We start from the raw sequence: 16,124 nt of genomic DNA, 5'->3' as shown, positions 1-16,124 counted from the left end.
TGGATCATATTGTACTGTGTTCTCTTGACAGACATAGCTCCTACTTGAACGTTTGTTTTGTCTTCCTGAACAGACAGACACAAGCATATATTAGGGATGTCTTTTTTAAAACAAACAAACATCAGAACTAATAAATCTGCTATATATGGGATGATTTCTGAAAAATTACCAGAGCACAGCAGGATGATGAGGCGAACTGTTTGTTTTGGGGGTTTTTTTTGTTAAAAAGTAAAGCTGAAAGAAAAAGAGTGTGCTAGCAGGACATAGTGAAAAATAGTCAATTTCAGCTTCTAGGGTGAGATGAATTTCCCACGGACCACCAGAGTGGCAAGGTCAAAGACTCATAAAAAAACATTTAAATGTGCAGATTTATAGCGAAGAACAAGCGCTTTTCTAAAATATCTAAAATGTATTTTATACAACCCCAGTTTCATGAAGTGAATGAAATCTTTTAAATGAATATTGTTCTTAGTTAGTCTAGTTAACGATCATGTTAAAATATTTTTTAAGGGTGATAAGGGACTAATATTAGTAAGAGAACAAAGCACATTTCCTAGTGCAAAAAAGAGGAAATCTAAAAAAAAAAAAAAAAAGTGTTTCCCAAAATAGTGATTTTTAGCTTCTTGAATTGATGAGGAAAAGGTGACAATGTTTTTCCTGAATTTAATGCTACATTTTAAAAAGAAACTAACCAAATACTCAAGGGAAATATTTTCAAACCATTTCAAAGGTTGTTTCAAAATGTTTCAGCAACAAAAAGCTTCCAGCCTAACTAAACTCAGCCACGGAATTCTTACCGTTCACAGAAATTAGAGGTAAAGTGTCTACTAACCTCAAACTTAGTATAATCTAACCAGCCCAGAATGTATGTTGTTTACATGCACTAGTGCAACTTTCATGAATATATATGAATATATAGGAACAATAATATTACCTAATATCAAAAACACAACAAAGCTGTACTTAAATATTTGAATAGATATAATGTATGTATTAGGATGATAAAATAACTTGACACAAAGTAATGGTTGCTTTTATTTTTAACATTTCACAACATTTTCCTGATAACACATGTATAACAGAATATTTTTATGTTGGTTAATTTTTTTACACAATCTCACAAATTTGTATAAAAATGTGCTCCATCTTACAGATATTTTCTGTATATCCAAAAATCCAGACATTTGAAATCACAGAACTTATTTGGGGAGCATTTCATTTGACTTGAATTAATTTGACATTCTGTAAATGCCTTTTTAACATTGAAATGATTTTCTACAAGAGAATAAAAACAAAGTCAGATTCAGATTTACCAACTAAATCAGAGTGGAATTATTGACATACACTTACTATATATACACTATACAATTATTGTGATGTTATCTGCCTCTCTGCTCAGTGGTGCCACTGGAGCTGGGCTTTCAAACTAAGATTATACTTCACACAAATTAATTTACTGTATAAGACAATCCAGTTGGATGTCTTTGTTTTATTATTATCCTCGCCTTTAGCAGACAGGACTAATAGGTACACCTCTGTTGGGTTTGTAGGCTGTTTTCCTTTTGACCATCTTGATGCAGTCTATGATGGGACAGACACTGAGGCACAAAGTGCAGCCAGTGCAGCTGTCAGTCACGGATGGAAGATGAGTTTCAGGGTCGAATGTTATAGCCTTGAAATAAGAGTCACATAATGGGACTGAAGCAGATACATCTCTTGAAAAACAAGAAAGTGATGACTGTCTGGATATAGTAGAAAAACATACCTGGTATCCAGAGTCATTGCAGGTCATGTAACATTTCCCACAGTTGATACACATCTCTTCATCTATAAGAGCCTGGACCTGAGAGCACAGGGAAAGGCCATTGTTGTTGTTGTGATTTTGATAAATGATATTTTACTGCTATCTGTGATCATGAGAAGAAAACCTGATTTAGAAAATAAAAAGTGATTACACATGTGGTGTAATGTCCTTTTGTTCATTTATCTTTTCCTATAAATCACTACAATGGTCAGAATATTACCTGGTTAGAGTGAATGAATGAGAACTGTGTACCTGCTCCATGTTGTTAAGTTCCTGGTATGCTCCAATGTGGCGCAGTGCTCTGGCTATCACGTCCTATAACACAACCCGTCACCACACACATACATAAAAACACATTTATGGTTAAAAACCAAATGCAGTGTCAGGGGCCGGGTCTGTGAGCCAGCCTTTCATTTGGCTTTTGATCTCTTTTGTTGTATTTTGAAGATAATGTTAAGTTCTAGGTTCATTATTTAGTTGCCTCAAGTTTAATCTAGTTATGTTTCACTTACGTCTTCTGGTTAGTCTCATGTATTTCTTGTCTGTGATTTCAGGTTGTCAAGTTTGTATTGTCATGTTTGCATCTCATGTTTCCTGTTTTATTTTGAAGAGGTCTTGTGTTTCTATGTTCATTGTGTTTCATTTTACTCTTCCACTGTGAAGTCGTTGTGCTCATTTGTGTCAGCTGTTTCCCCATGCGTTTCCCTGCCTGAGTGTCTGTTACCTTACCTTGTTTTCATGGAAACAAGGTAAGGTAATGCTCCCCAAATAAGTTCTGTTATGAACTCATGCCAGGTTTCTATGTTCCAGGGTTTTGTTATGTTTAGCTCACCCGGTTTAGATCATGATTTAGTTCTGCTCTTTGCTTTATAAGTCCAGGCTTATTCTTCAGTTAATATTAAGTTTTGTTATTTTGCGTGTCTACACTTGGGTCCACCTTCTTCACTCCTTACAGTCTCAGCCCGACTGTGACATATAGCTTTATTGAACTCAACGTGCAGCACGTATGTATGCGTATGGACCTTGACTGGAGGAACAGGCTTCTGGGGCACATTGATCCGGCTGACGTTGGATTCCACCACATTGGTTTCACCAGCATCTCGGAGTCGTTTCTTGCATGCAGCAATGGCTTCCGTCTTCTCCTGAAGGTATGGACCAAAGCTAGGGAGACTCTAAACACATGCACATTGACCAATAAGAGGTGACAAATGGTTATTAGACAAATAACCATTTAATGTGAAAAAGAACAGGCATCTTCTTTTGATTCAAGGTTTTAAATGTTAGGATGTAATAAAAATAATCTGGTCTCTAGCATCTTTTAAAATTGGTTTAATACAATCTAAGGAAAATAACAACACATTACCCAGGTTCAATACTTATTTAACAAAATTTTAACTGGGAGCAGAAGCAAAACTAATTGCACTCTTACTGCTTCCTCAGGAATTAAGAGAGTAAGTACCAGTGTGGCAATGATAATAAGATGCAGCTGGTTAACTCATTGTCATCAGCAAACGAGAGTACCTCTACTAGCAGCTAGCAGATGGTTTTGGCAGTTTGCTGGCCTGAAGCATTCAGGTGTGGGTTGATATAAGGCCAAGAAAGACCAAAAAGTTACTATAACTGTTGTAGTTGTACCTTTCCAACCAGGCTTTCGAGTCTGGGAACTGGTTTTCCCTTCTGATGGCTCGCTGTTGGAGGTGACTGACCATCCCAGTCCTTTAGCTCTAGGCTCTTTAGGTACAGCAAGGCCTTCAGACCTAAACATGTGTAATGTCACAATAATACAAAAGTAAATATTTTGAAGCTCTAAAAATGTAAATGAATGCCTGTTAAGCTCAGCCAAAAAGCAGTTGCGTACCCACACAGTAATCCTCAATCAATGTGAAGTCCTGGTTCTGAACTGCACTACACACCTGTGGTATCCCGACAGAATGAGAAAGCTGATCTAAGTGACTGGTCTGTGATCAACTTTTATTCAATGGCAAAACCTGTTACAGTAAATTGGTTATCACCTGTAACAGGGAAGCCCCAGCATGAAGAAACTGTAGTCCGCTCTCTGCTGAGTCAATACCCCCGGTGGCCAGAATAGGAAAACCTGGAATTGCTCTGGCGATGGCTGACACTGCTCTGAGAGTAATGGGCCTGATGGCATTACCTGAACACACCATTAATGTGATAAATAAGTTTATTCAGCACTGCGCTATACTTCACCGTGTGTGCACTTACCAGAGATCCCTCCGTATGTGGTGCGTTTTTCCAAACCAACACTTGGCCAGGGAGCGCCATCAGCTTTGAGTCCCATTAAACCTGAGACCGTGTTGGTGGCTGTGACTCCATCCGCTCCACCTATAACACAGCACAACATTTACAGACTTGTTAACAGGCATCTGCTAATCATTCGCTACATTGTGGATTAGTACTGAGCAATGTAAAATGATACTGAATGAAAAGGTGAAGTGTGGTTACCTTCATGGGCTGCCTTGGCAATGTCAACAATATTTGTAACATTTGGTGTCAGTTTAGCAAAGAATGGAATGGAAATGGCCTCACGCACCCAGCGACAGATGTTCCTTACCAGCACTGGGTCCTGATGACACAACAAATGAATAAATGGTTACACCTTTACACTTAATTGTTCTTACATCCATTTCCTCCCTTGTATATTTGGGTGTGTTTTTTTTTTTTTTTTTTTTTTTTTTTTTTTTTTTTTGGGGGGGGGGGTGTGCGCGTACCTGTCCACAGGCCAGTCCCATGCCTCTCTCTCCCATCCCATGAGGACAAGAGAGGTTCAGCTCCAAAGCATCTGCTCCCGACTCCTAAACACATACATTCGTTATTTTTACAATTAAATCATCATTAGACTACATATTCTGTAAAAATGTTTGATTATAGTGGTATATTGTTTTTATCACCTCAGCCATCTTGGCTAGCTCTGTCCAGTCTTCCTCGTTGTAACCACACATTATACTAGAAATCACCACCTGATGGACACAGAGGGATTTTTTTTTTCGATTTTAAACATCACACATTTTAGACTTATTTTAGAACTTTGTACTTCAAACTTGGGTGAATTTTGGTACAGTGGTGCAAATGGACACTGCTAGAGAACACGCACTAAAGACATGAAATGTCTGGTAAAGCACATGTGATGGAATGAAGCTCATGGAAAAAATCAAAGAAATATGTAATATGGTACAGAAACAATCCAGAAAAGTAAATGTATATTAATTATTTAACGCAACAACACGCTTATCACCAAGGAAAGGTATGATGTAATATCAAACTTACGTTGTTGGGGAAGTCTTTTTTCAGCTCAGCAACCGACTGACACCAGTAGGCTGCTGTCTTCTCGCTGATGAGCTCAATGTTGAGGAAGGAGCCCAGACCAGGCCCATAAAGAGGGCCTGATGTTGTACCACGCACAATTCGAGGAGACACATTGGTCACCAGATCCTAAAGACACAGATTTATAGAGCCCATTCATGAGGTTAACTTCTTTTTTTGGGGTCCTTAAAGTGAAACTTGCTAGACACAACAAAGCTTTCGTGTTTTTCTTTCTGAAGCTTTTACTTGTGTTCATCTGGTAAAGAATCCTAAACAAATCCCTTTTTTTTTTCGTTTTTTTTGTATGCTCACAATTTCCTGAGGAATAAATCTGAGGTTACATAATAAATTGGTATGGGAAAAATATAAAAATGCAAAAACAGCAAAGGTCAGCAAGGAGGAAATATTGATATGTTACAATGATTTACTGTAAGGTATCGTAAAATACATGTTCGGGTGAATAAATCTCTTTAATGCCTGCAAGTATAGTCGTTCTAGTGACTGGTGGTTTGGTACATTGTTTGCATGTGTGGTACCTTATCCAGTCCAAATGTCTTAGTCAGAGCGAAGCCCCATCCTTGTTCAAAAGCTCTTCTGATCATGGCTGTGCTAGTGGTAGGAGGAGCAGAGGCCAGGCCGAACGGATTTGGAAATTTTATTCCACAAACTTCAATGCTGATGTCCACCTGGTCTATAGCACTGTAGAACAATGGCAACTTTGGAACTGGGTCTACTGTTTGTCCATGAAGAGACTATACAAGTAAAAGAGAAGGGATAAATATTTTTGGTAACATTATTGGTATGATATTTTGTGTATTATGCATGAGGTACAAAAATTGTACATGGACACTAAACAAACCATTAATAGGCACAAGTTCAGTAAGGAAGATCTGCAGTCATTCATATGCTTGCTTTCCTAGATGTTCACTATAACCTTCCCATGCTGTCAAACTCAGTGCTGTCATCATTATACTAGCCCAGTCACCTTTTTGATTGGATCAAAGAAGGCAAAGCCTCCATTCTGACTGGTTTAAAATCTGTGCTTTTCCATCGGATTCTCATTCATGCAACCAACCACCTCTCCATCTCGCCCCATCCAAGCTTCCATCTCAATCTTCAACACCATCAGTGCCTATGTTTTGGGGTTTCCTGTTCTAAATCCTATCGCTACTGGGATTCTTTTCTGTGATAACGGGTCATTGGAGTCCAATTCATTTTTCCATCTTGGTAAATCTTGTTCGGTTCTTCCAAATGATCTCTCCTTATCGAACTCATTGGTGTTTAGAGTCTTAGCAGACTTACCTGTATGTATCTGTGAATATGCCACGAGGCTTGTTTGCCATCATTCACTGACTCCACTGTGGTGTTTGCCAAACCAGCGACGTCTCCTCCAGCAAAAACCCAGGGCTCACTGGTCTGCATGGTGCCTGTGTTCACCTCTGGGGTACCCCAGCGACTCAGCTTCACAGGCGTCATGGCCTCAGTCACTACAAGCACCCAGCATATCAGTCAGTTTCATGCTCTGCCTCAGTCTAAACATCACCTGCAAACTTTCAAACCATTACAGATTTAATTTTGTTATGTTGTTTTGGGCTGCTGGTACTCCAGGTCTTTTTAACTGATGATTTTCAGAGAAATGTGTTTTTGTGTGTCAAGCCTCTGAACATTGACCAAACATTAAAAGGTTCCTTACTCAAAAGATGAACTAGTGTTGTCTACACCTAACAGAGAACAACGTTTTTGTGCTGTATTTAAATTACAGGTTTTGCACCTATTTCCCATGTTAAGAAACTGGGAGTTGGTCAAGAGACTTGCTCAGTAATGTATATTTGAAAAAAAAAAAGTAAAATTAAAAAAGACAAACCAGCACTCGGAAACCAAAGTTTTACAATTACATCTGGATTTGTCATTACTTCTTCTAGTTAAAGGTGAAGCAAAAAGTTGGGTAATGTGTTGCGCAGCTGATTACTCATTACCTTGTGGCTCATTCAACAGGGATCCAAAAGCACTGATTATGTAATCAGCCTTCAGTCTGACAATTTGCTCCTCGTCTTCAACCCAGTCACCTTCCTCAGTCTGCTCAGTGCGACAGAACTGTAACCCAGCAACATGCCCATTCTTCATAATGACCTCACGGGGAGACAGAAAAGGAAGGAACTCACACTGCTCCTCTTTAGCCAACTCCATCTGAGAGGAAAAAACGTCATACATATCAGTACACTCATCTGGTGATCTGTCTGTATACTGCATCAGTTGATCCATCTGCCTCTCATCAGCACCTCCTCAGGAACAGCTCTAATGTTGGTGAATCCCCTCCTGAAGCAGACATACACTCTTTTGGCTCCACACCGAAGGGCTGAGGTGGCACAGTCAAATGCAGTGTCACCGGCCCCCAAAACTATCACCACTCCCTTTAGTTCTGGCAGAGAGGAGCGACACTGACACATACCTAGGCAAAGCGACAGAGAGCCCAAAATGTAAAAAACCATGTCACCAGCAAAAGTACTGTATGATTGAATGAGTATGTGCGGATACACTAACACATGAAAAGTTACGGGCTGATCAAAGGCTGTGAAGTGATGCTATTGTCGTATGTTTGGGATCGTGACTTCATATAAATAATGTGTATATTGTGACTTTGTTACTGCACATGTGAACTATAATCCTGTGGACTGGTAGAGGAACAAAAATTAAGTGGTACCTTTCTTGCTGGCAGAGGCCACCATGGGCAGAAAGTCCTTAGAAGTGAAGAATCCTTGATCCACAGTTAAACCCTTGAAGATTTCAGCTCTGTTGGCCTGTGGGAGACCTGGTGTCACACACACATTCACAGACACATGCAAACAGGACTTGATGAGGACTTAAAATGCATGCAGAAAAACAAATTTGATGGTTGATGTAATTCAGCAGTTTATTATAACTTTTTACAAATGTGCATAATATCCAGACACATCCAGATTCCAGATGAATTTACAGGGAACTAAACTGGAATCTATTCATAATGGTTGTCAAGTGAAACTCACCAATCCCTATGAAGACAGCCTTAAATCCATCTTCCTTCAGGGACTTCAGAGTCATTCCATTAACACCCAAGCCCTTCTCACACACCACCTGTAGACGCCACAGAAACAAAATGTCTTAACTGAACTGTTGACTCATGTAAAGAGATTCGACTAATATAATGGATGCTACAAATACTATTTTGAAAATACGTGCCACATTTCATACCTTCACTCCCAGGTCCTTCATCAGGTTTATTTCAAACTGGACGACCTCATATGGAAGCCGGAATTGAGGGATTTCTGACGTGCTGCATAGAAGAACATATCTCTTTGAATGATTTTTGTCTCCCCAATGCTATCATGTTGGTATTGTGTCTTTCAACTGTCCTCGTGCCAGCTTCTCTCTCTAATTTGCAGACATATTAAAAAAGGTTTACCCATGTCTCAATGTGCAATTCTAAAATTCTTTTTAAAAAGACTGAACCTTTACTTCCCAAGTAACTAACAATACAATATAAAACAGCTTGAGGGAAATGAACACTGTCATATAATATTTTATATAATAATAATGTTAAGATACCTCAGCCCTCCTGTGTACTTCTGTTTTTCAAATATTGTGATATTATCATATCCCAGACGGGCCAGGAAAGAAGCACAACTAATTGATGCTGGGCCACAGCCAATCAGAGCTATAGGGGTGTGGTAAGACTCTGGCAGCTCATTGAATGGTGGGAGTTCGGGGTTTCTTTTCTGAGGGATGCCCATTTTACTAAACACCTGTAAAGAAACATACACAAATGCACATGCCAAGAATAGTCTTTAATACACTACTTTTACATCATGGCTGATGTTAAATCAATATAATTGATTAGAAATGTGTTTTCTGAAAACTGTCGTACCTCAATAGCAAACTGCTGTAACCCTCCAATGTTAATGGGTCCTTCTTCAGAAGCATACAGGTTGCAGCCCCCTACACACAGCTCCGATGTGGGACAAACCATTCCGCAGGTCAAACCCAGAGGGTTGTCAGATAGAATGGCACGCGCTGCCCCATAGTAGTTCTGTTACACAAATACACACACTTGACATCAGAGTACTGCTATCTGGTATTACTTTGAATATCTGAAGACATAAGGCTATGTGAAGACAGGATCGGGGACCCAGAATGCAGACTCTCATATGGACCTTAACTCAAAAACACAGCTTTATTATCGAACTTATGAAATACAAAACCAAACTGGAAACTAAACACACAGGCAGAACACACAGCCAGGAATGAGGGAGATGCAGACAATATATACACACGAGGGAATCAGGACAAAGAGGAATAACCTGGCGAAGACAGCTGGACATAATCTAACTGACGAGACAGAGGACAAAACTGCACATGCTACACACAGGGCAGGAGACTATCAAAGTAAAAAAGGAAGTACGAGAACATACACACACTGACTGACTAAATACAGGGAAAAGAGGGAGTGAGAGAAACAGAGGCACGACTGGGGAACAGGCGAATAAGTGTGGAGACAGAGATAAGACAACATAAACTAGACAAGAAACCAAGATGACTTAGGAATACAAATAAGTAAGAGTAACCAAACAAAGAACAGAATCTCAACCTCAGACTATAAAATAAACCAAAACTAAAAGTCCAAAACAGGAAACGCTGGGTACAAGACTCGGGATCATGACAGAAAGAGTGCAGAGTGGATTCTACCTTATTGGAGATACTCGTAATGAATGACTTGATGTCCAGATTAGTTGGGCAGCTCTTCTGACAGGGAGCATCAGCACATTTTAGACATCTAAACACAAATTTTTCATTTGTTTCTGCAGCTTAACCAAGTAAGATTTCTAAAAAATAAAAATTGCATGCAAACAGTTTGGAGGATTTTTGTTATTTTAGACAAAAAACACAGTTTGTAGTGCTGTAATGTCTAATATTATAATGGATACATTTAAGATAATACTTTTCATGTACAGTGTCTTAGTTTAATGTGCCAGTACGTCACTATCACGATTTCGTCTCATAAATAAAATTTACATTTTGTTCATTTTGTTCATTTTGTACATTTTGTCATGATGGTGTAGCTAACTGAAAAAGTCCTGGAAAAAAAAACTTTCTTTTGACATGGATTATTATTATATTGTGTGTACAAATGTCATGGCTATTCAATTAACAGTTGGATTCATCCAACTGCACTGCTGCCCTTTTTCTCTAATGGTGATTAAAAAAAAAGTACATGTGTGGAACTGGCCTGACAATGATGAGAATACTCTTCTTTAGCCTGCATTTGTTGTGACCATCTGAAATTTGGTATCTTTTTTAACATAAGTTGAATGTAAATCATATTTGTGACATATGCTATATTAAAAACAAATAACTAAAGTAGCCTCTTCATTAATCTTCACCTGAGAGCTTCTCGTAGTGCTCCTCGCTCGCTCAGTGTTGTATGCTTGATGTCGTCAAAGTTGTTTTCTAACTTCACACAAGACTGGAAAAAAGAGTGAAGAAGATGAATGATGTTCCAAGCATTAAATTATGCAAATGCTCTAATTTGACTAAAGATACTCTTTTAATTGAAGCTACGTCTTGTTTGTGTATTTTTCTTACACCGCAGTTCCTTTCAGGGTTCCTCTTCCAGTGTTTCTTTTCTTTCTTCTTACTGGCTGTGGATATGATCTGAGCATGATGCTTCACCCTTGGATTCAGAGCTAGGATGCTCTGAAAAGAAAAAGACACAGGATTGGATTCTTAGACTGCACGTCCTAATAAACATGAGTAGAATCTTCTTTTATTTTCCAGAGACTTTGTTTTAGCATTTCAAGTGGCTCCACAGTATAGTGGTTCACATTTTTGCTTTACATATAAAGGAATGATCCAGGAAAAGCATCCAGTGTGTTTGTTTTTATAAAGTGGTATGGTTGCAGAGGGAACTAGATAATTATATTCAGAGAAGTCTTATGCCACAACCCCAAATTCCAAAAAAATTGGGGCACAAACCCATCCATATTTTCTTCACAATAAAACATATTTCTAACCTTTTATTATTTCATGAAATATATTTTCTCATATTTAATAATAATAATCCATCCATTTTCTTCTGCTTATATGGGGTCAGGTTGCTGGGACAGCAGCCTAAGCAGAGAAGCCCAGTCTGTAGCAAACTACCTAATCTAGCTTTTCCAGGTAGCACAGAGGCTTCCTAGGCCAGCTGAGAGATAAACCTCTACCGAGTGTCCTGGATCTGCCCCAGGGCCTCCTCTTGGTTGGACATGCCCAGAACACCTCACCCACAAGGCATCCTTGTCAGATGCCCAGACCACCTCAAAGGCTCCTTTATACAATTATAATTATTATCATAATTAAGTTAACAAAAGACAACAAAGGCAACAAAAGACTGGAAAAGTAAGTGGTCTTAGAAAGAAACAGCTGGAAAAATACTTTGCAACTAACTAGGATAACTGGTCAAAGGTCAGCAATATGATTGAATATAAAAAGAGCATCTTAAACAGGCACAGTTTCTCCACAGAGAGTGTTTTATTTTCCGAGCTATTTCCCCTCAGTGTGTCTATATAGTGCTGGCTTCCTCTTATTCCTTGTCAGTCTCTATTTTCTTGTAAATGGTAATAGCCCTTTCCTACTCTCTCGGAGTACTCAAAGCACTCTATACAACATGCCACATTCACCCATTCTCACAAGCACTTTATCTATACTTAGTGCTATCTAACTACATTCACACACATTCTCTGATGGACGCATCAGAGAGCAACTTGGGGTTAGTACCTTACCCAAGGATACTTGACATGCAGACTGGAGGAGCCAAGAATCGAACCACCAAACTTCCGATCAGTAGGTGACCTGCTCTACCTCCTGAGCTACAGCCACCCTTGTGTTTCCTCATTCCAGGTTCCTGTTGTTATAGTTTGCAATTCCCTTTTAGACATTAAGTTTTGTTTGCTGGACTTTTTACAGCCTAATAAAATGGCTTACTTTCTTCTGAGTCCTACCTGCTTCTGTGTCTGCATTTTGGGTCCTCAACTTCACACTGCACAGTCTGCATAATATGCAGACCGTAACAACATTATTTTTCTTGACAGCACATTTGCTGAGATTTGCCGACAAGAACATTGAAACTGTGGAACATTCTAGGAGGTCTGGCTGTTTTCATGGTCGGGGTCAAGATGATAAGATAATGGTGAGGTGCCAGGTCGATGCACTGAGCCAATGTCACGTGTTGCATTCATATATAACAGTAGAAATCGAGAAATTAAGCTTGTCGCACACTGACACCTTGTTACATGGGGGAATACTGAATAGTATTTTATTCATGTAAATTCTGCCATTAAAGAATATTATCACTGAATGTATTAATCCAACCTGACCTTGACTATTTGAACATTAGTGGCTAATGATCTATTGAACTGGTCTTAGCATATCAACGCCATCATTAGTTTCCAAAAATATGGGACATTTTATAAAATTTTGATTTAAAAAAATCAGTTCATTGTAGTCTATACTTGATTGGAAGTACAGTGATAACACATCAAATCATTCAAAAATGTAATAATTTAATAATTTATTTGATTTTAAAATCAAACAATTTGGAGAGGGCTTTGCATTAGACTAACTAAAAGTACTACTAAAAATATTTTCTACCTCTATGGGGCTAAAACCTGAGAAAATCCAGCTAGTCAACAGTTCACCCAGAATAATTTACTACAGAGGCATCCAGCAATTAACACAAAATATGTTTTGGCATTGCCTTGCTGGGATAAGTAAGCCTGTTGCCTGTCTATCATTTAGCATCAAAGATGACTTGACAGGAGTGTTATCCATGTGGACTAACACATTCAGCTATGGGAACAGGTGTCCATGACATCCATGATTTGTGTGTCTATCTATCTCTCTCTCTCTATGTATATATATACAGCTTTCTTGTCTTGACATAAAGACAAGAAAGCTCCTTACCATGCATGGAGGGTTTCACCCCAAGTCCAGCACCCTCAGGCTGTACGCTAAGCGGAAGGAAGGGGGCCGGGGACTGGTGAGTGTCAGCACCACAGTCCAGGATGAGACAACGAACATCCACGAATACATCACAAAGATGGCCCCAACTGACAGTTGAGAAATACCAAGGGCTCAGAGAAGAGCTCGAGAAGATGTGGAGGGTGAAGGTGACGGTGGTCCCAGTGGTAATCGGAGCACTAGGTGCGGTGACTCCCAAACTAGGCGAGTGGCTCCAGGAGATCCCGGGAACAACATCAGAGATCTCTGTCCAGAAGAGCGCAGTCCTAGGAACAGCTAAGATACTGCGCAGGACCCTCAAGCTCCCAGGCCTCTGGTAGAGGACCCGAGCTTGAAGGATTGACCGCCCACAGGGGCGAGTCGGGAATTTTTTTCTTTTTTATAGATAGATAGATAGATAGATACACACATACATACATATGCACACTGACATCTCCACTTTGACCCTGTGTCAGTTATCTATAGGTTGTACAATCAAACACATGGCTTGTTACATAATACCAGGCGATCATGTTCAGACTGCATCGTGTGGCATTTTACCCACTAAATCCTCACCGTTGCAACACGTTACAGTGATTAGCCAATGTATAGGTCTGTCGTATATCTCTGATAACTCTACTGGTCTCTACTTGGTGCACCCAAGAGGACTTTTAAAAGAGTAAAAATCAGGTGACTCAGTAGATTCCTTTAAAAAGCATTTAGACACCCATGTTCTCAGGCACTTTGACAGTGCCTTTTTTCCCCCTATTTATCTGTTTTGTGTTTGTAGAAGCGGTTTTATTTCATTAAAAAACATTTTTATTTTATAAAACATTTTATTTTCATGTCACTTTGACATGTATTATTCTGCCACAAGGCAGAGAACACATCAGTGTGCGACATGCAGAAACTGTGGGTGGCTCAGTGAAGCCAATTTCTAAATTAGTAAGATGTGTTTTTACTTTGTCCCAAAAACTCTGGATACTTTCATTTCTATTTCCGTATCATCTAAATCACACCAGGGCACTTCTCACACTAAAGTCAATACTTTACATTAGTAAAAAGAGTAACCCAATGAATTTCCATCGTGTGACTTTGCGGTCAGGCTTGCTTCTTATAGAAAGAAACGTCTCACCCTGTGGGCAGCCGAATGTTGAATTATACACAGGCCTTTTCTAAAGACACACACAGTAAGGGAAGTACTGTTTGTGCTGAGAAACTGATGGACTCAAAGGATATGCAGTGCCCTGTGCATGGCGGAAGTCCATTTGAAAACTGTGATATGCCTGCAAGTCTGATGAAACTGTATATGAACAGATGATTGTGACTGACTTACTATTATTCCAGGATCACAGCTGCATGTATAGTTTCAATTTTTTCTTGTGAAATGGTCATAATTAGAGGCCAGTCATGTGCAAATTAGCCTGCTGTTAAGCTTCTAGATTAGTGGAGAATAATCTTTAAATCCCCATCTGTACTCATAAAAATTCTATGGACACAATTAGAATGACTTTATTTTACTATGGCATGGAAAACATTTTATTATCATTTGTTATCCACACAACACCTGTATATGTGTTGCTAGAGAATGCTATACATTGCATTTTCCACTTATATATCATATGAGAATATCCTGCTATAACATATAACACAGCAAATTTACCTCAATGTCTGGAAGATCTTTACTCAACATGGTGCTTCAGCCCAGCTTCCGGAATAAAAGCTTTTAAAAGGTTGAAAATTATCCTCTGCAGATTGTGGTTGGTGTTGTGGTTTAGAGGTCCGAAGCACTGTCTGGGACTACTCTGCTCACAAGTGGAACTATATAAGCTTACGACCGCGTCACCCCTCTTAACAAAAATTTTAGACAGACAGTTTGAAGGCATCAAACGTCATACTTTCTCCTGCCAACCTGTTGATGAGGTGAACATACAGGCAGAGCTCTTATCACTCATATGAGGGTTAAAGTTCAGCTTACAAGCTCGGCTGCAGCTAGCAGATTCTGGGTTCACTGCACCCGAGTTTGTAAGCTAGACAGTGACCACGGCAAAGTTCAAACTCCACCTCTAAGAGGGGAGTGGACCTCTGCATATTTTCCCTCTTCTATCTGGTAAACAATTCTGTGTTAACCCTTTTTTGTCTCAAGGACTCTGTTCTTTTCTTCTACTTTGCGGGCGCTTCCTTCTCCATACAGAGGAGAGATCAGCTATTCAAGACAGCCAGAACTTGACTGATCAAGCAACTAGATATCAGCAAGTTCTCCTGTAGCAATATAACTGATTCTTCCTTCATAGTCTCTACTGGTTTAGATGTAACACAGCTTAGCGCCATCTTCTGACAGTAAGGAACATGATTGTCATGTGGTTGGTTGGTTAATAGACTTACATTAGTTTATGTTAGCTAACTAGTGACAGAATCGATAACGAGAGAAAAATAAGGACACTAAAACTAAAGATCACTTTAAGGGGATCACATTTGTGCTGCCCCTGGCCGCAACACCGAGTTTCATGTTAAGAAACAGAGGATATACTGTCCACTTTCACTGTCTGTCTCTTTTGAGTACTGTGTGGAGGAGAGCCACCACAGCGGCAAGCTGGACTCCAACACTTACAGAAGATGGCGCTAAACATGTTTCACTTATTTCTTAAATCCAGCTTAACAGACAGTGTTACATCTATTTCAGTTTTTGAGAGCAGGCCTCAATGGTGTAAATTAGCCTTTATACATCTAGCGCTTTATGTGCTCTTTGACACAGCCAAGGACACTAACCACAGGCTGTGATTTCACGTGGCAAACTCAACCTCCTTATTGAAGAGGAATTCTGCTCATTTCTGGTGCTATATACATAGCTTTTATTCCAAATTAATTATTATTATTTAATTTCAAATGCACAGTGGAGCTAAACAGGAAAGCTAGGAGAAGGAACACGGGGGAGGCAGTAAAAACCTGGGCATATGGAATAACAGAGCATGTGTCACCTGTTCAT

The 16,124-nt window shown here is 39.4% G+C and overlaps 1 protein-coding gene across 1 annotated transcript; it reads right to left on the bottom strand.

Annotated features, from left to right (window-relative positions):
* Positions 1 to 1,099: 1,099 nt before the first annotated feature.
* dpydb (dihydropyrimidine dehydrogenase b) lies at positions 1,100 to 15,859 on the bottom strand. Its single transcript, XM_085377360.1, has 25 exons — positions 14,802 to 15,859; positions 10,745 to 10,855; positions 10,543 to 10,625; positions 9,848 to 9,935; positions 9,030 to 9,191; positions 8,711 to 8,907; positions 8,357 to 8,438; positions 8,152 to 8,239; positions 7,830 to 7,937; positions 7,408 to 7,577; positions 7,105 to 7,315; positions 6,431 to 6,615; positions 5,665 to 5,880; positions 5,093 to 5,257; positions 4,717 to 4,785; positions 4,537 to 4,620; positions 4,271 to 4,391; positions 4,031 to 4,150; positions 3,817 to 3,959; positions 3,663 to 3,717; positions 3,440 to 3,561; positions 2,827 to 2,976; positions 2,057 to 2,119; positions 1,766 to 1,843; positions 1,100 to 1,672 (listed from the first exon to the last, which is right to left on the bottom strand). Exons 1-25 carry the CDS (start codon positions 14,829 to 14,831, stop codon positions 1,508 to 1,510), a joined length of 3,066 nt encoding a protein of 1,021 aa, XP_085233486.1. The 5' UTR covers positions 14,832 to 15,859; the 3' UTR covers positions 1,100 to 1,507.
* Positions 15,860 to 16,124: the final 265 nt, after the last annotated feature.

Source organism: Diplotaxodon limnothrissa, linkage group LG18 (genome assembly GCF_057381915.1).
Source record: "Diplotaxodon limnothrissa isolate DT_005_m linkage group LG18, D_limnothrissa_male_GT1.1, whole genome shotgun sequence".
Lineage (NCBI taxonomy): Eukaryota > Metazoa > Chordata > Actinopteri > Cichliformes > Cichlidae > Diplotaxodon > Diplotaxodon limnothrissa.
This window is presented reverse-complemented; position numbering and strand designations above follow the sequence as displayed.

Coding starts and splice junctions, on each gene's coding strand:
- dpydb (XM_085377360.1), bottom strand. CDS start 14,831: ATGTTGAGTAAAGATCTTCCAGACATTGAG. Junction 9,936..10,542: donor GCACTACGAGAAGCTCTCAG/GTGAAGATTAAT, acceptor ATTTGTGTTTAG/ATGTCTAAAATGTGCTGATG. Junction 8,240..8,356: donor TGAAGGACCTGGGAGTGAAG/GTATGAAATGTG, acceptor TGGCGTCTACAG/GTGGTGTGTGAGAAGGGCTT.